This window comes from Bombina bombina, chromosome 7 (assembly GCF_027579735.1).
Source record: "Bombina bombina isolate aBomBom1 chromosome 7, aBomBom1.pri, whole genome shotgun sequence".
Taxonomy (NCBI): Eukaryota; Metazoa; Chordata; class Amphibia; order Anura; family Bombinatoridae; genus Bombina; species Bombina bombina.
The window spans coordinates 575,478,235-575,504,478 of record NC_069505.1 but is presented as its reverse complement, the minus strand read 5'-3'; the positions used below and the strand labels follow the sequence as shown (position 1 = coordinate 575,504,478).

At 37.8% G+C, this 26,244-nt stretch overlaps 1 protein-coding gene across 1 annotated transcript in view; it reads right to left on the bottom strand.

Annotated features, from left to right (window-relative positions):
* LOC128667098 (tenascin-X) overlaps window positions 1–26,244 on the bottom strand; it is a 134,120-nt gene that overhangs the window by 54,516 nt on the left and 53,360 nt on the right. The window contains exons 9-11 of the mRNA XM_053721991.1: window positions 21,646–21,939; window positions 17,781–18,065; window positions 15,984–16,256 (exon numbers count right to left, since the gene is read on the bottom strand). Coding sequence (XP_053577966.1) covers window positions 15,984–16,256; window positions 17,781–18,065; window positions 21,646–21,939 — 852 coding nt within the window. The remainder of the gene's footprint in view (window positions 1–15,983; window positions 16,257–17,780; window positions 18,066–21,645; window positions 21,940–26,244) is intronic.

Below are 26,244 nucleotides of genomic sequence, written 5' to 3'. Positions count from 1 at the left end.
ACAAATTCCCTACCCTATATTAAATTACAAATAGCCCTTAAAAGAGTGGTAGACCCTCTCCTGTATTTAAATTATATTTAAGTTAGGGGGGTGTTAGGGTTAGACTTAGGTTTAGGGGTTAATAACTTTATTATAGTGGCGGCGACGTTGGCAGCGGCAGATTAGGGGTTAATAAGTGTAGTTAGGTGGCGGCGACATTGGGGGCGGCAGAGTAGGGGTTAATAAATAAAAAGTAGGTGTCGGCGATGTTGGGGGCAGCAGATTAGGGGTTCATAGGGATAATGTAGGTGGCGGTGGTGTCCGGAGCGGCAGATTAGGGGTTAATATTATAATGTAGGTGTCGGCGATGTCGGGGGCGGCAGATTAGGGGTTAATAAGTGTAAGATAAGGGGTGTTTAGACTCGGGGTTCATGTTAGGGTGTTAGGTTTAGACATAAATGTATTTCCCCATAGGATTCAATGGGGCTGCGTTAGGAGCTGAATGCTGCTTTTTTGCAGGTGTTAGGTTTTTTTTCAACCGAATCTGCCCCATTGATTCCTATGGAGAAATCGCGCACGAGCACGTTTAGCCAGCTCACTGCTACCGTAAGCAGCGCTGGTATTGAGTGAGATGTGAAGCTAAATTCTGCTCTACGCTCACCTTTTTGCGGCTAACGCCGGGTTTAAAAAAAACCTGTAATACCAGCGTTACTTTAGGTGAGCGGTGAGGGAAAACTGTACGTTGGCCACGCACACCATTACCGACAAAAACTCGTAATCTAGCCGATAGTTTTTTAACAATTATTTTAATTACTACTACTGTTATTAATTATGGCACTTATTAAACAGTCCAAATTATTATTTTTTTTCCTTCTTTTCCATTTTTTTTAAGCATCAAATACATTATATTAATAAAACCCCAAACATTGCTAATGCTTTTAATTATTTATGTATGCACTTATTTAATTTGCATTCATTCTCTGTATGTTTGACGTATAGTGGCAATGAAATAGCCCAGATATTTTTTCCTAAATTAAAAATCAAATTCATTGAGGGAATGAAATCCAAAATAGCTAGTTAATGAATTAATTAATTAATTAATTAATCAATCAATTAACACAGTCATTTATAAATAAATGCTAAACTTGTTTGTAGTAGGTATTTTTTATTTGTCATGGTTTAACTAATAACAGCTATTTATTGGAACATAAACTTAAGTGGGTTTGCTTCTTATTTTTATTTAAATTAACCTAAATGAAAGCAAGAATATAGTTACATTGGGGAAAAAAATCAAAAATATTCTGTGCCCCAGATTAGTTACTTCTGTTATGTATGTCTAAAATATTCTGGTCTAAAAACATCTAACTGCTCTAAAGATACTTTGCCTTTAATGGATTTACTCTCCAGTAGCCTCCTCTCCAGGAATGGGTACTGGTCTTTGGTGGTGCTTTATTGGCGTATAACTTTAGATCATAACTAGTAGACTATCTTCAGTGGAGAAAAAAAAAGTTGTTGTTTTTTACCCAGGTCATAATTTAGGTCTTCTGTTTTTTTCTATATTTTTTGGCCTTCTTATGGGAAAAACAAGACACCCTTCAGCAGATACATTGATTTAGAGAGTGTGTGTGGGACGGCATGGTCCTGGCACCATTAAATCAAATAGGAGCCATTCTGAGATTTTATTTAAGTCAGATGTTATTTTTTTTTATATGCAAACTGTTTTCCATCATCTTGTTTTGCCATTATTTATACAGAGGTCCAAGTTTAATTTCCATTTTACGGTCACTAGGTGCCATGCCAAAGTCTAGATATGAAAAATTATTCAGTCTAGATGTATGTTAAACACTGGGATGATGTGAGCTAAATTGGAGGTTTCAATAGCCGTTGGCATTTAGATATTTATCATATTGCTAATTAATATTCCAAGTTTTTTTACATGCTTTCATTTATGAGTGAAATAACAAATGGGAATGCTATTACGTAGGCTCCAACATAGCAGATAAATTGTTGAAGATATATTGTGTCTAGTTGGCATCAGATTCTATCTGATAAAACTTTTGTACAGACGACAATGGGGAGCTTCCAATCTCGCAGATGGTATTTATATGAGTTTCCATGGTTCTTTAAACTATTTTTTAAACTCTGAACCTAATTTTAGAACTTTTAGGATGGCAACAAACCATGCAAATGTTAGATACATAGCCTTAGGCTATATTCCAACTCTTATTTCAATCCAACAAAAAAACTTTAATTAAGGATTCCAAGGACCATAAGGTTTTTTATCTAAAACCTCTTTTCTCTGTAACTGGAAATTTCTAAATGTCAGTAAATGATTAAAGAAATTAAATACAAAATATTTTATTTTTAACAATTTGTAAGATTGTTTTTTGTAATAGAGGGAGTTGTGAGTTGAGTTTTGGTGGGGTTGCATGTCAAACAGTTCATAAAAAGTGTTTGAGTAGCCATTTTTGTTATGACGTCTTCCATCCAAAAATAAGATTCAATTTTAAGGTAATAGAGAGGAGATCATTTATCAAAAGTGATAAAAGGTCAGTGATAAAGTTACAAAAATGTCATCAATATAACGTTCATAGATATTAAAGGCAGGGTTCCATCAAGCTTAAAGGACCAGTAAATACAGTAGATCTGCATAATCAACAAAAGACAAAGCAATAGCACTTAGTCTGAAATTCACATGAGTAGTAGATTTTGTTCTGCCAATTACAAATGCATATATGTATATTCTGTGAATTCTTGCACATGCTCAGTAGGATCTGCTGACTCAAAAAGTGTAAATATAAAAAGACTGTGCATATTTTGTTAATGGAAGTAAATTGGAAAGTTGTTTAAAATCATGAAATTTAATTTTGACTTGAGTGTCCATTTAAACAGGCAAAAATCAATACATCAATATAATTCCAATAGAACCATTTTAAAACTATTTGGGGAGATTCTGGATCTACAGGTTACAAACTTATAGAAATTGCCCTCTCAAATACTTTGTCACTTGCATGATCAGTTTAAAAGCATTTTTCAAATCCATATTAATTTAAATTAATAAAGTAAAGTTAAATTAAATGGAATTAAGATATTTATTTGGAAGTCAGCTTCACCCAACATGTTATTAGCAGCTGTATTGCAGCATCTAATTGTGTTTGAACCAGGAGCTAATATGTAAACAATACTTCTGATGATTTGATAACATGGGTGAGGGTAATCTGAATGTGATGATGGTTGATATAATGGAAGGAAAGTATTGATGAATTACGAGCATTGGTTATCAACAGGGTAGATAAATATAGTTTTTAAAAAAGAATGTTGTGTGTTTAGGAAGATGATATATTTATGACAATGGTGAGGAGCTGCAAAAGAATATTATAACTTAAAAAATGGTTTATTAATACACACAACTACAGCCCTAACTATGGGCCAGATTACAAGTAGAACGTTTTTTTATCGCTCCCACGCTAACTCAGGGCCAAAACTACAGGGGGTGCAGCAGAGGTCACAATTGCGACTGGGCCCCCAAGGGTGGGGGCCCATCTTCAAAAAAAAATGTATTTATTTTTTTAAATGAAAAATGTTGACCTGCCACTGCCTGCACTGATATCACGTGAGTGTGAAATGATGCTTCACTAGTGTCTCTGACTACAGGGGTTAGTCTTTCTGTTTTACCCATTGGTGTTTATGTGTATGTGTGTATGTATGTATGTGACTGTGTGTGTATTTATGCATGTATGTGTGTGTGTGTGTGTGTGTGTGTGTGTGTGTGTGTGTGTGTGTTTGTGGAACCAGCAAATTGCAGACCTTGTTACTACAGCATGGGGGGTAAACAGTGTCACTAAACAGCAGTGATGTGCAGTCACTAGAGGCAGGTGAGGCAGTGCTTCACCTCTCATATGGGCAAAAACATAATTTATGTAAGAACTTACCTGATAAATTAATTTCTTTCATATTAGCAAGAGTCCATGAGCTAGTGACGTATGGGATATACATTCCTACCAGGAGGGGCAAAGTTTCCCAAACCTTAAAATGCCTATAAATACACCCCTCACCACACCCACAATTCAGTTTAACGAATAGCCAAGAAGTGGGGTGATAAGAAAAAAGTGCGAAAGCATATAAAATAAGGAATTGGAATAATTGTGCTTTATACAAAAAAATCATAACCACCACAAAAAAGGGCGGGCCTCATGGACTCTTGCTAATATGAAAGAAATGAATTTATCAGGTAAGTTCTTACATAAATTATGTTTTCTTTCATGTAATTAGCAAGAGTCCATGAGCTAGTGACGTATGGGATAATGACTACCCAAGATGTGGATCTTTCCACGCAAGAGTCACTAGAGAGGGAGGGATAAAATAAAGACAGCCAATTCCTGCTGAAAATAATCCACACCCAAAATAAAGTTTAATGAAAAACATAAGCAGAAGATTCAAACTGAAACCACTGCCTGAAGTACTTTTCTACCAAAAACTGCTTCAGAAGAAGAAAACACATCAAAATGGTAGAATTTAGTAAAAGTATACAAAGAGGACCAAGTTGCTGCTTTGCAAATCTGATCAACCGAAGCTTCATTCCTAAACGCCCAGGAAGTAGAAACTGACCTAGTAGAATGAGCTGTAATCCTTCGAGGCGGAATTTTACCCGACTCGACATAGGCATGATGAAATAAAGATTTCAACCAAGATGCCAAAGAAATGGCAGAAGCTTTCTGGCCTTTTCTAGAACCGGAAAAGATGACAAATAGACTAGAAGTCTTTCGGAAAGACTTAGTAGCTTCAACATAATATTACAAAGCTCTAACAGCATCCAAAGAATGCAATGATTTCTCCTTAGAATTCATAGGATTAGGACATAATGAAGGAACCACAATTTCTCTACTAATGTTGTTAGAATTCACAACCTTAGGTAAAAAATTCAAAAGAAGTTCGCAGCACCGTCTTATCCTGATGAAAAATCAGAAAAGGAGACTCACAAGAAAGAGCAGATAATTCAGAGACTCTTCTGGCAGAAGAGATGGCCAAAAGAAACAAAACTTTCCAAGAAAGTAATATAACGACCAAAGAATGTATGGGTTCAAAAGGAGGAGCTTGAAGAGCCCCCAGAACCAAATTCAAACTCCAAGGAGGAGAAATTGACTTAATGACAGGTTTTATACGAACCAAAGCTTGTACAAAACAATGAATATCAGGAAGATTAGCAATCCTTCTGTGAAAAAGAACAGAAAGAGCAGAGATTTGTCCTTTCAAGGAACTTGCGGACAAACCTTTATCTAAACCATCCTGAAGAAACTGTAAAATTCTCGGTATTCAAAAAGAATGCCAAAAAAAATGATGAGAAAGACACTAAGAAATATAAGTCTTCCAGACTCTATAATATATCTCTCTAGATACAGATTTATGAGCCTGTCACATAGTATCAATCACAGAGTCAGAAAAACCTCTTTGACCAAGAATCAAGCGTTCAAACTCCATACCTTAAAATTTAAGGATTTGAGATCCTGATGGAAAAAAAGGACCTTGCGACAGAAAGTCTGGTCTTAACGGAAGAGTCCACAGCTGGCAAGAAGCCATCCGGACAAGATCCGCATACCAAAACCTGTGAGGCCATGCTGGAGCTACCAGCAGGACAAACGAACATTCCTTTAGAATCTTGGAGAATACTCTTGGAAGAAGAACTAGAGGCGGAAAGATATAGGCAGGATGATACTTCCAAGGAAGTGATAATGCATCCACTGCCTCCGCCCGAGGATCCCGGGATCTGGACAGATACCAGGGAAGTTTCTTGTTTAGATGAGAAGCCATCAGATCTATTTCTGGGAGTTTCCACATTTGAACAATCTGAAGAAATACCTCTGGGTGAAGAGACCATTCGCCCGGATGCAACGTTTGGCGACTGAGATAATCCGCTTCCCAATTGTCTATACCTGGGATATGAACCGCAGAGATTAGACAGGAGCTGGATTCCGCCCAAACCAAAATTCGAGATACTTCTTTCATAGCCAGAGGACTGTGAGTCCCTCCTTGATGATTGATGTATGCCACAGTTGTGACATTGTCTATCTGAAAACAAATGAACAACTCTCTCTTCAGAAGAGGCCAAGACTGAAGAGCTCTGAAAATTGCACGGAGTTCCAAAATATTGATCGGTAATCTCACCTCCTGAGATTCCCAAACCCCTTGTGCTGTCAGAGACCCCCACACAGCTCCCCAACCTGTAAGACTTGCATCTGTTGAGATTATAGTCCAGGTCGGAAGAACAAAGAAGCCCCCTGAACTAAACAATGGTGAACTGTCCACCATGTCAGAGAGTGTCGTATAATTGGTTTAAACATATTAATTGAGATATCTTTGTGTAATCCCTGCACCATTGGTTCAGCATACAGAGCTGAAGAGTTTGCATGTGAAAACGAGCAAAGGAGATCGCATCCGATGCGGCAGTCCTAAGACCTAAAATTTCCATGCATAAGGCTACCAAAGGGAATGATTGTGACTGAAGGTTTTGACAAGCTGATATCAATGTTAAACTTCTCTTGTCTGACAAGGACAGAGTCATAGACACTGAATCTATCTGGAAACCTAAAAAGGTTACCCTTGTCTGAGGAATCAATGAACTGATTGGTAAATTGATCCTCCAACCATGATCTTGAAGAAACAACACAAGTCGATTCGTATGAGATTCTGCGAAAATGTGAAGACTGAGCAAGTACCAAATATCGTCCAAAATAAGGAAATACCAAAACCCTGTTCTCTGATTACAGACAGAAGGGCACCGAGAACCTTTGAAAAAATTCTTGGAGCTGATGCTAGGCCAAACGGTAGAACCACAAAACTGTTAATGCTTGTCTAAAAAGGGAATCTCAGAAACTAAAAGTGATCTGGATGAATCGGAATATGCAGATATGCATCCTGTAAATCTATTGTAGACATATAATGCCCTTGCTAAACAAAAGGCAGGATAGTCCTACAGTTACCATCTTGAATGTTGGTATCCTTACATAATGATTCAATATTGATAGATCCGGAACTGGTCTGAAGGAATTGACCTTCTTTGGTACAATGAAGAGATAGAATAAAACCCCAGCCCCTGTTCCAGAACTGGAACTGGCATAATTACTCCAGCCAACTCTAGATCTGAAACACATTTCAGAAATGCTGAGCCTTTGCTGTGTTTACTGGGACACGGGAAAGAAAAAAATCTCTTTGCAGGAGGCCTTAACTGAAGCCAATTCTGTACCTTTCTGAAACAATGTTCTGAAACCAGAGATTGTGAACGGAATTGATCCAAATTTCTTTAAAGAAAACGTAATCTGCCCCATACCAGCTGAGCTGGAATGAGGGCCGCACCTTCATGGGTACTTAGGAGCTGGCTTTAGGTTTCTATAAGGCTTGGATATATTCCAAACTGGAAATGGTTTCCAAACTGATACCGCTCCTGAGGATGAAGGATCAGGCTTTTGTTCCTTGTTGTGAGGAAAGGAACGAAAACGATTATTAGACCTAAATTTACCTTAATTTTTTTTATTCTTTGGTAAAAAAGTTCCCTTCCCTCCAGTAACAGTTGAGATAATAGAATCCAACTGAGAACCGAATAATTTATTACCCTGGAAAGAAAGGGAAAGCAAAGTTGACTTAGAAGACATATCAGCATTCCAAGTTTTAAGCCATAAAGCTTTTCTAGCTAAAATAGCTAGAGACATATACCTGACATCAACTCTAATGATATCAAAAGATGGTATCACAAATAAAATTATTAGCATGTTATAGAATAATAATAATGCTATAAAATTATGATCTGTTACTTGTTGCGCTAAAGCTTCTAACCAAAAAGTTGAAGCTGCAGCAACATCCGCTAAAAAATATAGCAGGTCTAAGAAGATTACCTGAACATAAGTAAGCTTTTCTTAGAAAGGATTCAATTTTTCCTATCTAAAGGATCCTTAAATGAAGTACTATCTGCCGTAGGAATAGTAGTACGTTAGCAGGCGTAGAGACAGCCCCATTAACCTTAGGGATTTTGTCCCAAAAAACTCTAATCTGTCAGATGGCACAGGATATAATTGCTTAAACGTTTAGAAGGAGTAAATTAATTACCCAAATTTTTCCATTCCCTGGAAATTACTTCAGAAATAGCATCAGGGAGAGAAAACACTTCTGGAATAACTACAGGAGATTTAAAAACCTTATTTAAACGTTTAGATTTAGTATCAAGAGGACCAGAATCCTCTATTTCTAAATGCAATTAATACTTCTTTAAGTAAAGAACGAATAAATTCCATCTTGAACAAATACAAAGATTTATCAGCATCAACCTCTGAGACAGAAACCTCTGAACCAGAAGAACCATTATCAGTATCAGAATGATGATGTTCATTTAAAAATTCATCTGAAAAAAGAGAAGTTTTAAAAGACTTTTATGTATACTAGAAGGAGAAATAACAGACATAGCCTTCTTAATGGATTTAAAAAATAAAATCTCTTATGTTATCAGGAACACTCTGAAAATTAGATGTTGACGGAACAGCAACAGGTAATGTAACAGTACTAAAGGAAATTTTATCTGCATTAATAAGTTTGTCATGACATGCAATACAAACAACAGCTGGAGAAACAGATACCAAAAGTTTATAGCAGATACACTTAGCTTGGTAGCTCCAGCACCGGGCAGCGATTTTTCCTGAAGTATCTTCTGACTCAGTTGCAACGTGGAACATCTTGCAATATGTAATAGAAAAAACAACATATAAAGCAAAATTGATCAAATTCCTTAAATGACAGTTTCAGGAATGGGAAAAAAATGCCATGAACAAGCTTCTAGCAACCAGAAGCAATAAATAATGAGACTTAAATAATGTAGAGACAAAAATGACGCCCATATTTTTTAGCGCCAAATAAGACGCCCACATTATTTGGCGCCTAAATGCTTTTGGCGCCAAAAATGACGCCACATCCGGAACGCCAACACTTTTGACGCAAAAAAACGTCAAAAAATGACGCCACTTCCGGCGACAGGTATGACGCCGGAAACAGGAAAAAAAAAATTGCGCCAAAAAAGTCCGCACCAAGAATGACGCAATAAAATGAAGCATTTTCAGCCCCCGCGAGCCTAACAGCCCACAGGGAAAAAGTCAAAAAAAAAATTTAAGGTAAGAAAAAATGATTGAAACAAATGCATTATCCCAAGTATGAAACTGACTGTCTGAAAATAAGGAATGTTGAACATCCTGAGTCAAGGCAAATAAATGTTTGAATACATATATTTAGAACTTTATAAAAAAAGTGCCTAACCATAGCTTAGAGTGTCACAGAAAATAAGCTTACTTACTTACCCCAGGACACTCATCTACATGTTGTAGAAAGCCAAACCAGTACTGAAACGAAAATCAGCAGAGGTAATGGTATATATAAGAGTATATCGTCGATCTGAAAAGGGAGGTAAGAGATGAATCTCTACGACCGATAACAGAAAACCTATGAAATAGACCCCGTAGAAGGAGATCATTGCATTCAAATAGGCAATACTCTCCTCACATCCCTCTGACATTCACTGCACGCTGAGAGGAAAACCGGGCTCCAACCTGCTGCGGAGCGCATATCAACGTAGAATCTAGCACAAACTTACTTCACCACCTCCATAGGAGGCAAAGTTTGTAAAAACTGAATTGTGGGTGTGGTGAGGGGTGTATTTATAGGCATTTTAAGGTTTGGGAAACTTTGCCCCTCCTGGTAGGAATGTATATCCCATACGTCACTAGCTCATGGACTCTTGCTAATTACATGAAAGAAAATATTTTTTTTTTATTGGCTTTAAAAAATAAATTTAAAAAAAATGTAATTTTTTTTCTCCAGCATTTTTTTTCTCTCACAGCTAAATGCTGTGCAATGGAGAGGCACAAGCAGGTCTGCCCACCATTACACAACATGCTGCGCCACCTACTGGATGAAAGTGGTTAAGGTCATTGCATGGCCCATTAACTGCTTATTTGAGGCAGTCCTATTTGGGCTGAACCAATCCAGTGAGAGGCATTTGTAAGTGGAACTTAGGGTTGGGGCTGGGTGTTAAATGATATAAAACAAAACAAAATCGGAAAAAAACAACTTTCATATATTTTGTTGCTGTCCTGTGAACCTGCTAGCTTTGCTAAAGTGAAAAAGAGAGTTCTGTTGTTCCCCTCTAAGTGCAGTGGAATGTGCCACTGTCACTTCCTGAATACTTATACAGAGCAGGAAGAGAGGCAGAGAGAGCAGTGTTTCAGCCACATCTTATTAAAGTAAGATTTTACTGAAAGGGATTCTGTTAGTGAAAATGATAATTTAATGAATGTGGTTTAGTGTTTTTTTACTCTTTTACAGCAGGTCATTTTTGTATTTTGTTTAGTCAAACTTTACACCCACTAACTTAGCAGCTTGCCTCTGTACTTCACACTAATTTATAGTCTCACTTAGTTATAGTCTCACTTAGTCTCTGTAGCTCTGCTGTTTTATTACTTAAAAATGCAGTGGTCCCTCCCCCCCCCCTTGTGTGTGTGTCTCTCTATCTATCCATCTCCTTATGTGTCATTCTCCCCCATGGTCTCTTTCTCTCTCTGTCTCTCTTCCTCCCCCTCTGACTCTCTCATCCCTTATGTGTCTCTCTAACCCTCTGTATGTGATTGTGTCTCTCTCTCTCTCTCTAACCCTCTGTGTGTGATTGGGTCTCTCTCTCTAACCCTCTGTGTGTGATTGTGTCTCTTTCTCTCTCTCTCTAACCCTCTGTATATGATTGTGTCTCTCTCTCTTTCTCTCTCTCTCTAACCCTCTGTGTGTGATTGTGTCTCTCTCTCTCTAACCCTCTGTGTATGATTGTGTCTCTCTCTCTCTTTCTCTCTCTCTCTCTAACCCTCTGTGTGTGATTGTGTCTCTCTCTTTCTTTCTCTCTCTCTCTCTCTCTCTCTAACCTTCTGTTTGTGATTGTGTCTCTCTCTCTTTCTCTCTCTCTCTAACCCTCTGTGTGTGATTGTGTCTCTCTCTCTCCAACCGTCTGTGTGTGATTGTCTCTCTCTCTTTCTCTCTCTCTCTCTAACCCTCTGTGTGTGATTGTGTCTATCTCTCTTTCTCTCTTTGTCTAACCCTCTGTGTATGATTGTGTCTATCTCTATTTCTCTCTCTCTCTAACCCTCTGTGTGTGATTGTGTCTCTCTTTCTCTCTCTCTAACCCTCTGTGTGTGATTGTGTTTCTCTTTATCTAACACTCTGTATGTGATTGTGTTTCTCTCTTTCTCTCTCTCTAACCCTCTGTGTGTGATTGTGTCTCTCTCTCTTTCTCTCTCTCTAACCCTCTGTGTGTGATTGTGTCTCTCTCTCTCTTTCTCACTCTCTAACCCTCTGTGTGTGACTGTGTCTCTGTTTTTCTCTCTCTCTAACCCTCTATGTGTGATTGTGTGTCTCTCTCTCTCTTTCTCTCTAACCCTCTGTGTGTGATTGTGTCTCTCTCTCTCTTTCTCTCTCTCTAACCCTCTGTGTGTGATTGTGTCTATCTCTCTTTCTCTCTCTGTCTAACCCTCTGTGTATGATTGTGTCTATCTCTATTTCTCTCTCTCTCTAACCCTCTGTGTGTGATTGTGTCTCTCTTTCTCTCTCTCTAACCCTCTGTGTGTGATTGTGTTTCTCTTTATCTAACTCTATCTCTATTTCTCTCTCTCTCTAACCCTCTGTGTGTGATTGTGTCTCTCTCTCTCTTTCTCTCTCTCTAACCCTCTGTGTGTGATTGTGTCTATCTCTCTTTCTCTCTCTGTCTAACCCTCTGTGTATGATTGTGTCTATCTCTATTTCTCTCTCTCTCTAACCCTCTGTGTGTGATTGTGTCTCTCTTTCTCTCTCTATCTAACCCTCTGTATGTGATTGTGTCTCTCTCTCTCTCTCTCTCTAACCCTCTGTGTGTGATTGTGTCTCTCTTTCTCTCTCTCTAACCCTCTGTGTGTGATTGTGTTTCTCTTTATCTAACTCTATCTCTATTTCTCTCTCTCTCTAACCCTCTGTGTGTGATTGTGTCTCTCTTTCTCTCTCTCTAACCCTCTGTGTGTGATTGTGTTTCTCTTTATCTAACTCTCTCTCTCTTTCTCTCTCTCTAACCCTCTGTGTGTGATTGTGTCTATCTCTCTTTCTCTCTCTGTCTAACCCTCTGTGTATGATTGTGTCTATCTCTCTTTCTCTCTCTTTAACCCTCTGTGTGGGATTTTGTCTTTTTCTCTCTCTCTCTAACCCTCTGTATGTGATTGTGTCTCTCTCTCTTTCTCTCTCTCTCTAACCCTCTGTGTGTGATTGTGTCTCTCTTTCTCTCTCTAACCCTCTGTGTATGATTGTGTCTCTCTCTCTCTCTCTTTCTCTCTCTCTCTAACCCTCTGTGTGTGAATGTGTCTCTCTCTTTCTTTCTCTCTCTCTAACCTTCTGTTTGTGATTGTGTCTCTCTCTCTTTCTCTCTCTCTCTCTAACCCTCTGTGTGTGATTGTGTCTCTCTCTCTCCAACCATCTGTGTGTGATTGTCTCTCTCTCTCTCTCTCTCTTTCTCTCTCTCTCTCTCTCTCTCTAACCCTCTGTGTGTGATTGTGTCTATCTCTCTTTCTCTCTTTGTCTAACCCTCTGTGTATGATTGTGTCTATCTCTATTTCTCTCTCTCTCTAACCCTCTGTGTGTGATTGTGTCTCTCTTTCTCTCTCTCTAACCCTCTGTGTGTGATTGTGTTTCTCTTTATCTAACCCTCTGTATGTGATTGTGTCTCTCTCTCTTTCTCTCTCTCTCTAACCCTCTGTGTGTGATTGTGTCTCTCTCTCTCTCTCTTTATTTCTCTCTCTCTAACCCTCTGTGTGTGATTGTGTCTCTCTCTCTCTTTCTCACTCTCTAACCCTCTGTGTGTGATTGTGTCTCTGTTTTTCTCTCTCTCTAACCCTCTATGTGTGATTGTGTCTCTCTCTCTCTCTTTCTCTCTCTCTAACCCCCTGTGTGTGATTGTGTCTATCTCTCTTTCTCTCTCTGTCTAACCCTCTGTGTATGATTGTGTCTATCTCTATTTCTCTCTCTCTCTAACCCTCTGTGTGTGATTGTGTCTCTCTTTCTCTCTCTCTAACCCTCTGTGTGGGATTGTGTTTCTCTTTATCTAACTCTATCTCTATTTCTCTCTCTCTCTAACCCTCTGTGTGTGATTGTGTCTCTCTCTCTCTTTCTCTCTCTCTAACCCTCTGTGTGTGATTGTGTCTATCTCTCTTTCTCTCTCTGTCTAACCCTCTGTGTATGATTGTGTCTATCTCTATTTCTCTCTCTCTCTAACCCTCTGTGTGTGATTGTGTCTCTCTTTCTCTCTCTGTCTAACCCTCTGTGTATGATTGTGTCTATCTCTATTTCTCTCTCTCTCTCTCTAACCCTCTGTGTGTGATTGTGTCTCTATTTCTCTCTCTCTAACCCTCTGTGTGTGATTGTGTTTCTCTTTATCTAACCCTCTGTATGTGATTGTGTCTCTCTCTCTTTCTCTCTCTCTAACCCTCTGTGTGTGATTGTGTCTCTCTCTCTCTCTCTCTCTTTATTTCTCTCTCTCTAACCCTCTGTGTGTGATTGTGTCTCTCTCTCTCTCTCTCTCTCTCTTTCTCACTCTCTAACCCTCTGTGTGTGATTGTGTCTCTGTTTTTCTCTCTCTCTAACCCTCTATGTGTGATTGTGTCTCTCTCTCTCTTTCTCTCTCTCTAACCCTCTGTGTGTGATTGTGTGTCTCTCTCTCTCTTTCTCTCTAACCCTCTGTGTCTCTCTCCCCCCGTCTCTCTCTCCCTTCCCCCCGAGTGCTTTTCTGTGTTTCTGTCTACCTTTTATTTATTTAATTAATGAATTGGTAGTGCCATCTGATGGTGTGGCTTTATTTAAAGGGGTGGGGTCAAGCGCCTCACCATCTTTAAATTTCACCAGCCGCCACTGGATCAAGACATTTTTATATTTACTGAATAACGAAAGAATCTATAAGCATACTTTGCAGCATTAAAGTAAAAAGTATGTTTTAAACATATTGTAATGGGCATGGATTTCTAGATCTCATAATTAGAGCAAGCATTGTGTTATCTGGCAAGAGTTTCTGTTACAATCCTTTTAGACTAAAATCAGATGTTTACTAAGTTGACACTATTTAAAGGGACATGAAACCCATATGAAACCCATATGCACATTTAAATAACTTTCCAATTTACATCTAATATCTAATTTTCTTCATTCTTTTGATATCCTTTGTTGAAAATCATATCTAAATATGCTCAGTAGCTGCTGATTGGTGGCTGCACATGGATACCTCATGTGATTGGCTCGCCCATGTGCATTGCTATTTCTTCAACAAAGGATATCTAAAGAATGAAGGCGTATCCTAGCCACTGCCTCACCAGCCTCTGACATCACTGCACGTCACTGCTATACAGTACCATTATATACAGTACAGGGGGCCGGACTATGTCACAGACTACTGGGGTCACTTTATAAAGTACTGGGGCGGGTAGGGTCAGGCCAGCTATCTCACCGGCAGATTACAGACTGTGTCACTAACTCACTATATACAGTACTAGTGGGTTAAACAGTGTCAATATATACAGTAATATGGGTCAGACCATCTCACAGACTGTGGGCACAGGGTACCTCCTTTTGCAGACATGTAATCTGATTCACTTTTTTTTTCTGTGTTAAATGTTAAAAAAAAAAAAGATATGTATCAAATTCACTTTTTGGGGGGGTCGGGGGGGCCTTCTTAGATTCTTGCACCTGGGCCCTGTGGTTTCTAGTTACGCCTCTGCGCTAAATCTAGCTAGAAGTAAGCTTTTTGCGTGCATCGGGTAATGCATGAATTACAAGTTAAACAAAGAGATGAACTTTCAATATCATGATTGTGTTAACATATTCCCCCATAGAAGTAAATAGAGAAAAATAGGGGGGGGGGGCTACTTGCAAGTAAACCTGAGTGCATATTTCCCATTCCAATGTTTCTTAACATAGCAGGATATGTTCTGTTTATTCATAAATACAGATTTCTACATATATCTGATGGTATTTTGGTGCCAAATATATTTATACATATATATATATAAATATACATACATACATATATACATACACATGAGTATATATAGGTAGTGGTACAGATATATACATCTATATATATGTATATATATATATATATATATGAATATATATTTATAAATACTTAATACATAGCATAAAACTCTATTAAAAATGAATATTGCATAAATATGCTTTTTCATGTTTTCATTTACTTACTCCAATGCACGTATATATATATATATATATTTGTATGTGTGTATATGTGTATATATATGTCTGTAAATACATATACAAATATATATATATGTATTTAAATACATAAACACATATGAACACACATATAAACATTTTTTTGATTTATAAAACAGTTAACCAGAGCTCTGAGGATGCGCTATCCAGACTTGTGTTAACTAGAATTGAGCTCAATCGATCGCGTTTACTTTCAACTTGTAATACAAGCAATACATCCGACGTGCGCAAACACCCGTGATAAACCCCTTCTTGCTTGCGCGTAACTGTTAGCGCACCACTCATAATCTGACTGTATATCTTTTAGTTCTATTTTAGTTAGCGTAGAAGCCTTACAGTAAACCCTTGGACATATTATATAATCTTTTAAGTAATTTTATGCAAATTATTTAAAAGGCAATGAAAGAACATTGCTAGTGAGGTAGTTTTGTGGTTAGTAATTAAATACCACGCTATATAGATAGTTGTTGGCATGGCTAGGTGTTTCTACACAACAGAACCTTCCATGTTTTACGAGATATTTTCCAGAACTAAATTAACCTACATATCTAGAATGACTTCTATTCATTCCAACGGTACAATTTGTTTTAGATTCTTAAATTTAATTTAATGCAAATTTAAAAGTTCTCTTGCTCAACACATACTAATTAAGAATCTCTGGATTGCAAGCTCTTGTGGTTCTCAAGTTTTACCTGTGACGGTCTCAGCTATCACTGATTTGCTTCTCTTATTTCCTGAAATTCCATACAGGGCAAATTTATACTTTTTTCCCGGCCTTAGGTCCTTAATTTTGACAGTACGGAGATCTCCTTCCAGAGATTTTTCCTGCTGTTTACCCTCAGCATCTCGATAGGACAGGAGGAAGGAATCAAAGTCTTCGCCTTGGACAAGCCAGGAGAGAACAATTGAATCACTGCGGACATCAGAAACAGATAGAGATTCCAGTTGGGGAGGCTGAGGCTTCACTATAGAACATGAAAGAGAAAAAGAGAGGAAAATATGAGAAGACGCGTCTCCTCCTTAAAACTACTGCAAATAAGATAGCACTATGGTTATCTAAATAGTATTTAAAGGGATAGAAAGATCAAATTTGAAATGTGCATGGGTAAATTTCAATTTTAAATGGAACCATTTTTGCAATATATTTCCATTAGCAAAAATGTTTTTCACCTGCATACGCACATATGCCCGTGCACCAGTATTTAAGGTCTGAAAGCTGGCGGCAGTGTGTATCATGTCAGTGAAGACTTAATTTGTGTCATATAATCCACTGCTGACTCTGTGAGAAGCGGTGGTGTTTGAATACTGTTGCACGGGTCCTTACAGCATATGTGCGTATGCTGCTGAAAAACAGTCATATAACTTTCACTAGAAGCATTTTGCTAATGGAAATATTTTGTAAGAATGCTTCTATTTAAAACTAAAATGCACCCATGCACATTTCATTTTTGACCATTCTGTCCCTTTAAATGGATATGAAACACAACATTTTTATTTTACGATTTAGAGAAATCATACATTTAGAAAAAAAAAAAGTCACCATACTACTATTATTAAATTTACTTCCTTGGTATTTTTCATTGTTAGTATTAAACACTCTGTTAAAGAGCATACCTAGGTAGCTAGTGTGCCTAGTGTGCATGTGGTAAACTGGGGTAAAGCACTCAACTAAGGATGGGCAGTGCTAAGTAGGCTGAAATATGGGTTAGTACCAACCCAGGGTGCATCATCTTTTAGCCTCTAATGGGCCTATCAGAGAAGAGAACTTTCCTGCAGTATATCCAACCGACTCCATCTGTAAGGACTGCCCAGCCCTAAAATACCAGGCAATTCTCATGTGAACTAAGGATTTTTACAGCTAACCCAGATGTACGTTTCAGCCTTTTTGGGCCTATTTAGTGAAGGTGCAGCTATATACCTCTAGGCACAGCAGGTAAGGAAGGGGTCCACGTCTGGTTGCTCCATCACCTTTAAGGAGACCAAATCCCCAAAGGTCATTTGCATTTGGTAAACTGGAGAGAAGCGCTAAACTGGGGATGGACACAGAAGAGACCTTTCCTGTAGTATTTCAGTCTGCCCCTATCAATAAGGACAGCCCAGCCCTGAAATACCTGGCAATTCAAATGAAGGATTCTTACATCTAACTCCAGATGTACATTTTGGCCAATTTGGGCCTCTAGTGTGCATGTTCTGAAATGCTATATGGTAACAGTTTTGCAAGAATGCTTTTTTATTTTTTTATTTTAACAAGGTCATACGCAGTGATTGTACAATATATTACATTGTTAAAAGCATTCTTTTAAAACTGTTGACATGTGGTGCTCCAGACACGTGCCTGCTACCTACTGAGGTATGCCTTTCAACAGTGTATACCAAGAGTATACAATTTGATTTTTAAATTGTATGCTCTGCCTGAATCATATAAAATAATTGGGTTTCATGTCACTTTAATTGCTATTTTATTCATCCAGTTGAGCAACAACACATACCTGTCAACACATAAATATTCTCTGGTTCACTATACTTTTCTCCCCATATTCCATGAAGTTCCACTGTGTAATTGACCCCTGTGACCAGTCCAGTGAGACGGAAATATGTTTCATCCCCTCTTAGAGTAAGTTCTTGGCTGGGACCCCCAGGAGGTCCATACTGAAGCAAATATGCATCAAAGTCTCCATCTAGGGGTTCCCAAGTTAATATAAATGAGTCCGGCCTGACATCAGACACTGAGAGAGGAGAAAGGCGAGGGGCTGTGCCTCTGTCTGCATCAGACTCTGTAGAGAAGAAAAGCAACATATAGTTTGTATACTATTAGCATATTATTTACACAGCTTTAGAAAAATCCATAAAATATTGAATGAAGCATCCAATCTACTAAAATATACATTTTGCGTTGTGGTAACTAATGCATTTAGCTACCAAATCTGCATATAAATAATTTATAAATTGCTGACCTGGAGTATAAGGAGGTTGTTAAGACATGGTCAAGTACTTTAGAGAAGAGAAGTTAGTTTTAACGAATTAATTTTAAATATATATTATATATTTCTCTGTGACTATTTAAGGGTATTTTGGAAAAATAAATAGTACTGGAAAAATAACAGCAACTAAGGTAGGGGGAAAGTCCATTAAGTCATAATCTAAAGAGGTCAGACTCAGAAGTGCTGGTAGCAGGAATAGATGACCAGGTTTAGAATTGGACAATGGACATCAGGTACAACAGTGGGTAATAGCCAGCAGGAACGCAGGGCAGTAATGGCTAGTCAGAAAGAAGGAAACCCTTTGCAGGTGTTAAACAATTATCTACAAACAAGAGTGCAATGGCAAAAAAAGCTCTTGCACATTAAAACATTGTACAATTGCCCCATGCTGTCCCTTTACTGTTTCATTAAATAATCAGTTTGTTCTATATATTTTAAGAATCACTCCTAGATCATTATTTGATCACCAATAAACAACCGCTTGGTAAGGTAAAGGTAAATCCTATATGTCTCTGCCAGTGCATAAAATAGTAGCTCTTCAATATGTCATCAATATATCGTAGTTCTTTTTTCATTTATACTAAAAAATTATCTTGGGGGGGGATTATTTCAGGTGTTATTTCAATTGACTACATAGAAATAAAGTATTATCTAAAATAAACTTATACACTCTTGTTTAGTAATTATTCACTTATATCATCAAATTCTGACACTTCCCTTTACTCATGTGACATTTTTGTACTGTTGTTTTTATTATTTTTCATTATTTTCTATTTTTTTATTATACACAAAAGTCTTCTTGTTTAGCTTATCCTATTTATGTGATGGTATTTACAATGAGCATTATGGTTACGTCTTCAATATCTTAATAAGATCAAAATTGTTATGGTTGAGGTTAATAATGTATATTTATAGATAAATGCCTCTGATATATGCCTAAGGTCACTGACTTACTCAATGTTTTCATCTAGCTCCCAGTACGGCATTGCTGTTACTGAGCCTGCCTACCTACATTAACTCTTCAACAAAGGATATCAAGAAAACTAAGGACAATAGAAGTAAACTGGAAAGTGGTTTAAAATCATATGTTGTATCTTAATCATAAAAGTTTAATTACGAATTTACTGTTCCTTTAAGTTTGACTTCCATGTCTCTATATCAGACAGTTAAATATTCTATTACATTAAGAAAACAAAATCAGATCAAGAGTATACCAAGATCCTTATATCTGCACATAAATGCACTATTCTCTATTAAAGGGACATGAAACCCCAAATGTTTCTTTCATAATTATTATTATCATTTATTTGTATAGCGCCTCCAAATTCCGTAGCGTATGGAGCATACAGTTTACAAAAACAAATAGTTTCCAATTTACTTCAATTATCAAATGTACTTAGTTCTCATAGTATTCTTTGTTGAAGAGTATACCTAGATAGGTAGTTTTCAAGTGTCTGGAGCACTTCAAGGCCACACTGCTGCCATCTAGTGGTCATATAATTATTATTATCAGTTATTTGTAGAGCACCAACAGATTCCGCAGCGGTAAGTGAAAAGCTTTATTGCAAAAGTGTTGCCATGCAGTGCTCCAGGCAAATGCACGCTTATGAGCCTACCAAGGTTCTAAAGGACAGCAAGAGAACAAAGTAAATTGAATTGGATTTTATTTTATTTTATCAGCTCTATCTCAATCATGAATGGAAAACGTTGGGTTTCATTACTTTTCAGATCTACTGCTTTTTAAACAGGACTGGCAAATAAAGATGAATTTCTGCTCAACTCTATCAACCACTAAACATTTACAGCCATTGTATCAACTGTAAACAACTGGATTCCAAAGTGGTGTCTCCATATTTCCTCCTGATTTGCTTAAAAGCATCAGATAAAGGTTAGCCAAAGGGTTGTTCATTTGCTGCTGTTTTTCTGGCTCTGTACACGGCCAAATATGACTTCAACTCCATTAAAGATGGACACTTTTTCACTTATTCTTGTACAACTCAGTCATTTAATTTTGAATTGCTGGAGATTTATTAAAATTAATGACAGCCGAATGTTTATTTTTGACATTCAAACAGAAATAATGTTCTTATTAATGAATGGGGTAGGGAAGTCCAAATCAAATGTTCATGATTCAGATTATGCAATTTTAAACATCTTTTTAAGTGCACCCTTTTGAAGGCATCAGCTAATACTGAGCATGTGCAAGATTGCGCAATATATGTGAAGAGGAGTCTGTGATTGGCAGACATGGTCACATGATACAAGGTACACAGCAATTAAAGGAAGCATTGAAATTCATAAGTAAAAACTGCTACTGAACATTTGACATTCACAGTTAGTGCTATTGCAGTGTCTTTTTGCTTTGCATGTGTTGATTGTGCAATATATACTGTATTTAATGGTATTTTAGCATTGATTTTTACATTGAATGGTTTCAAGAGAAATATTGTTAACCTTCCACTACATGTTTTTGATGGCTTTTTGATGTGTAAAACAATTATGGCAATTCTAAACACTTTGAGAACAATTAGTAAAGAAAAAAAATTGTTTGTCGGCACCCCCAGGATAAAATTATTTTCAAACTTTATTGGCACATACAAATACAAAAGGTACAGACTAAAACACGCTTCTTACGCGCTTCTGCATTTTGCCTTAGTCCTAGTTGCTCAACAATTAGTAAAACCTGGTGCCTTTGTTATGATTAAATGAATATTGAACACTGAGATTAGAATATAAACTGTTTAAATATTTGTAATAAAAAAATTACCATTAACGTTCATTGTTTTTTTTGTCTTATTTTCCTGTCATTTACCACTGAAAATTGTAGGCTTTCCAATTCTCTGAAGTAATAGGCGCCACAATTTTGAAAGTTAGGTTTTCTTAATATAATTCATTTACAGAAGACAATTAGGGGCAGATAATGTTTGCAAACAAGGACTACATTAAATATAGTAATATTAAAGAGTATTCAAGCCCTATAAAAGTAAATAGTTATTTTAACGATGCTATATTCCATACAGCCATTGTTTGCACACATTATGTGTTCCTAATCATCCTCAACAAAAAAGATTAGCTATAGAAAAACCTAGGATTTAACATGGCAGTGCCCATTACTTTATAAAAAAATAAAAGATTCTGTTTTATATTTAATGTCATTCCAATGATTTTTATTATAGTGGATTGCAATAGCCACAACGCATTTCGAGGAGAAGCCTTTTCATGCAAAAAAACTAAACTTTTTTCAGTTTAATGTCCCTTTAACCAATAGGTCTAACGGTATATATAAATATGGTACTCCACAGTACAATTAATGTCTGCCCTATAAATAGGCCCTCCATATTTCAGAATATTCATTTATAAAAATGATTGTCACCTGTTGTCACCTCCTCTTTAAGTGGTCGGGAGAGCTTTCCTCCATTCACCCCATAGACAGACACAGCATATCTGGTGTTCTGGATAAGTCCATTTAGTGTCACTATTCTAAGATCTCCAGGAACTGATGTTTCTTGCGGTGGCCTGAGGTTGTCTGTCACATCTTCATAACGGACTAGGAAAGAATCATAGGTGCCATTCCTGGCCTTCCATACTAGGGTGACACTGTCACTTGTCACATCTCGCACTTGCAGAGCCCCCATCTGAGCCATGGATCCAGTTGGTCTTCGAGTGACTATGTACCAAAAAAATATATTGACCATCAGAGATTGGGAAGAGAGATCCACAAGCAGTAGGCAAGAGCAAGGTTATCTTTAAAAAAGCTAGGCGAAACGCATCAGATGATGCCGAGGAGTCTGTGGCTATCATTAAAGAGATATTAAACCCAAATTTTTTTCTTTCATGATTCGGAGAGAGCTCGTAATTTTAAGCAACTTTTGAATTTACTCCTATAATCAATTTTTATTTGTTCTCTTGGTATTTTTATTTGAAAAGCAGGTATGTAAGCCTTTGGGGCCGGCCCATTTTTGGTTCAGCACCTCGGTAATGCTTGGTAATTAGTGGCTAAAAGCGCTACCCAGGTGCTGAACCAAAAATGGACAGGCCCCAAAAGCTTACATACCTGCTTTTCAAATAAAAATACCAAGAGAATGAAGAAAAATTGATAATAGGAGTAAGTTGCTTAAGTTGCATGGTCTATCTGAATCACGAAAGAAAACAATTGTGTTTAGTATCCCTTTAAGGTCTGTCCTTTTTTACATATTATATAATAAATATGTCTTAACGTCAAGCTGTTTGCCTATAGTTATACGGACTTGAATATTGCACGTTAGTGACTGAATTAAGTTTATTCAGCATTTTCTACTTTTTTATACTTTCAACTTACTTACTTATTCAGTGTGTCCAGTTAGCAAGATTATCAAACTATAACTGTTTCTTTGAAAGAAAATAAAACATTAACAGCACTTTCAGAAATTAAAAAATATATACTGTACAGTACTTTCTTTTTTGTTATCAAAACAGGTCCTTTTTAATATGACAACAGCATCAAGATAAACCAATATATATATATATATATATATATATATATATATCCAGACATAGATAATATATTGTAATAAGCATCATTTATCAGTTGTATTTCAATATTTTAATAACATCAGTGATATTTCATTTTTAGCTGATATCTTACAATATTCATTTACAGGTAAAAAAACAAAAACAGTTCTCTGAACAAATTTACCAGTCAGCAAATAAACTGCCCATTTTAAAACATAAACTAAAAATAAGGATAATATTTGCAATTAAAAAAAAGATGAAAGTAACACTGATTAGTGTGAGTCTGGTCAGTCTTTCAAGCCACAACGCATTTCGAGAACAAGTCCCTTCATCAGGTGCATTGTAAAGGAAAGCTGACACTTTATTCTTTTTCTCTCCAGTACATGAATCAGCGGATTTTCATATATATATGCTGCGGGGAAAGTAAGAGATTGAGTAATCCTAGCATTACTCGGGTAAACTTGATATTACCCAAGCGGCTATGGGTAAAGCCCGATGTAACATAATAAATCTTCTCAGAGTGCATCGAGTTACTGCATCAAACATATATATGATGCACTGTAATTCACACATCTTCACCATTTTTTTTGCCTCTCCCTGGTTCACTTGGGGTGGATGCCAGAGGATTGGCGGGGCGCCTTCCTTGAACCCCCCCCCCAAGCAGAGGCAAAAAATAGTGTAGATGGGGCAATTTACCCACAGCCGCTTGGATAATGTCAGGTTTACCCAGGTAATCCTAGGATTACCCAGATTGATTACTTTACCCATAACATTATATATATATATATATATATATATATATATATATATATATATATATATAACACACAGAGATATATATATAAAGTCCTTATGTATCTGCACTCGCACTCCTAAACTGACCAGGATGCACCAGTCAAAAACTTGAAGTAGCAAAACCAGTGACTGCAGTCACTGGATTAGTGAAAAATCACAAAAATGTATTTATATATGGTGACGTTTCAGGGTACACTGACCCCTTCCTCAGACAAAAGAGGTCAGTGTACCCCAAAACGTCACATATATAAATAATATTTTGTGATTTTTAACTAATCCAGTGAGTGCAGTCCCTGGTTTTTCTATATATATAGCATATAAGTCCTCACCAAGGTAGTGGAAATAATCAACAGTCGAATGGGCCGAGAGTGGAAAAATAAAATGTAAGTTTTATTAGTAAACGCAAGTAAAATGATTTTTCAAGAAATCAAGCATAAAGCAATATCACAGCCAGTGAAGTAGCCTGCAACTGTTCACCTAATCCGACACATTTCGTGCCGTTACGGCACTTGGTCAGGGACAGGGTTAATTTCAACAAGCTTAGTTTAAAAACAGTAAGTAATGAAATCAAAGAAGGTCTAGCATATTCTAGGCTATCATCGTATGTGATTTTGAAAAAAATGTCATCAATGTTAATTAAATCTTTACACTATGGTTTTGGATTACAATTGTATTGTGCATTAAAAATATTGTGAAAACTAACTCAAATAGGAGATACATAAAGTGAACTGAATGGTATTGACATTTGTGTCGGAGGAACTTATTGTTTTATATATAAATAGTGATGTCACGAATAGTTCGCCGGGCAATAGTTCCCGGCGAACATAGCTTGTTCGCCGCGGCGGGCAAACATATGCAATGTTCGATCCGCCCCCTATTCGTCATCATTGACTAATACTTTGACCCTGTACCTCACAGTCAGCAGACACATTCCAGCCAAATAGCAGCAGACCCTCCCTCCCAGACCCTCCTACCTCCTGGACAGCATCCATTTTAGATTCATTCGGAAGCTGCATTCTTAGTGAGAGGAGGGACAGTGTAGCTGCTGCTGATTTAATTGGGAAATCGATAGCTAGGCTAGTGTATTCAGTGTCCACTACAGTCCTGAAGGACTCATCTGATCTCTGCTGTAAGGACAGCACCCCAAAAAGCCCTAGAACATCAGTCTGCTTTTTTTTTTTTTCCTGTGTAATCTAATTGCAGTTGCCTGCCTGCCAGCGTGTGTGTCAGGCTCACAGCGTATACTGTGCCCACTCGCCCAGTGCCACCACTCATATCTGGTGTAACAGTAGTGTACATTTAAAAAAACAACACTTTTTTGACTGTGTTAAATAATAGCAGTCAGTTTCCTTTACACGTGTGCGTTTCAGGGCCTGTCTGCCAGGGTACAGTGTCACCCCAGTGCAACTCATATCTGGTGTAACAGTAGTGTACATTTAAAAAAAAACCACTTTTTTGACTGTGATAAATAATAGCAGTCAGTTTCCTTCACACGTGTGCGTTTCAGTGCCTGCCAGGGCACAGTGTCACCCCAGTGCAACTCCTATCTGGTGTAACAGTAGTGTACATTTAAAAAAAAAAACACTTTTTTGACTGTGTTAAATAATAGCAGTCAGTTTCCTTCACACGTGTGCGTTCAGTGCCTGCCAGGGCACAGTGTCACCCCAGTGCAACTCATATCTGGTGTAACAGTAGTGTACATTTAAAAAAAAAAACTTTTTTGACTGTGTTAAATAATAGCAGTCAGTTTCCTTCACACGTGTGCGTTTCAGTAACTGCCAGGGCACAGTGTCACACCAGTGCAACGCATATCGGGTGTAACAGTAGTGTACATTTAAAAAAAAGTTGTCTGCAAGCGTGTGTGTCAGGCCTACAGTGTCTACTCTGCCAACTTCTGCCAGTGCACAGTGCCACTTATATCTGTTGTCACAGTAGCTTGCATGCATAGTACCACTAAACGAGGGGCCGTCGTGTTCGTGGTGCTGTGATTCCCTTTGGCCCTAGAATAATGCCCAGTGTTCAGAGGCCACGTACCCTGAACTCAAAAAGTTCTGAGCACATAGTTGACTGGCTAACACAGGACACCCAATCTTCTACAGCTTCCACTCGGAACCTTGACGCACCATCCTCCTCTAGCTTAGCTTCGGGCACCTCTCAAGTTACCACTCGCCCGCCTGCGGCCACCACCAATACTAGCACCACAGCCGCTTCACTTGATCTGTCAGAGGAGTTATTTACACATCAGTTGGAAGAAATGAGTGATAGTGATGCGCAACCATTATTGCCAGAGGATGTAGATAACAGGGATATATATCAGTCAGGCAGCATTACACACATGGACGTACGGTGTGATGATGATGATGTTGTACCCGCTGCTGCTTCCTTTGCTGAGTTGTCAGATGCAAGTGAAGCGGTTGATGAAGACGATGCATCCGTAGATGTCACATGGGTGCCCGCTAGAAGAGAAGAAGAAGAGGGGGAAAGTTCAGATGTGAAGACAGAGAGGAGGAGGAGACGAGTTGGAAGCAGGGGGAGGTCGTCGCAAGGAGCTAGTGGCACAGTCAGACAGCATGCATCGGCACCCGGGGTCAGCCAGACAGCACGCCAGTCGTCATTGCAGAGCTCAGCAGTGTGGCCTTTTTTGTGTGTGTCTGCCTCTGACAACAGTGATGCCATTTGCAAGCTG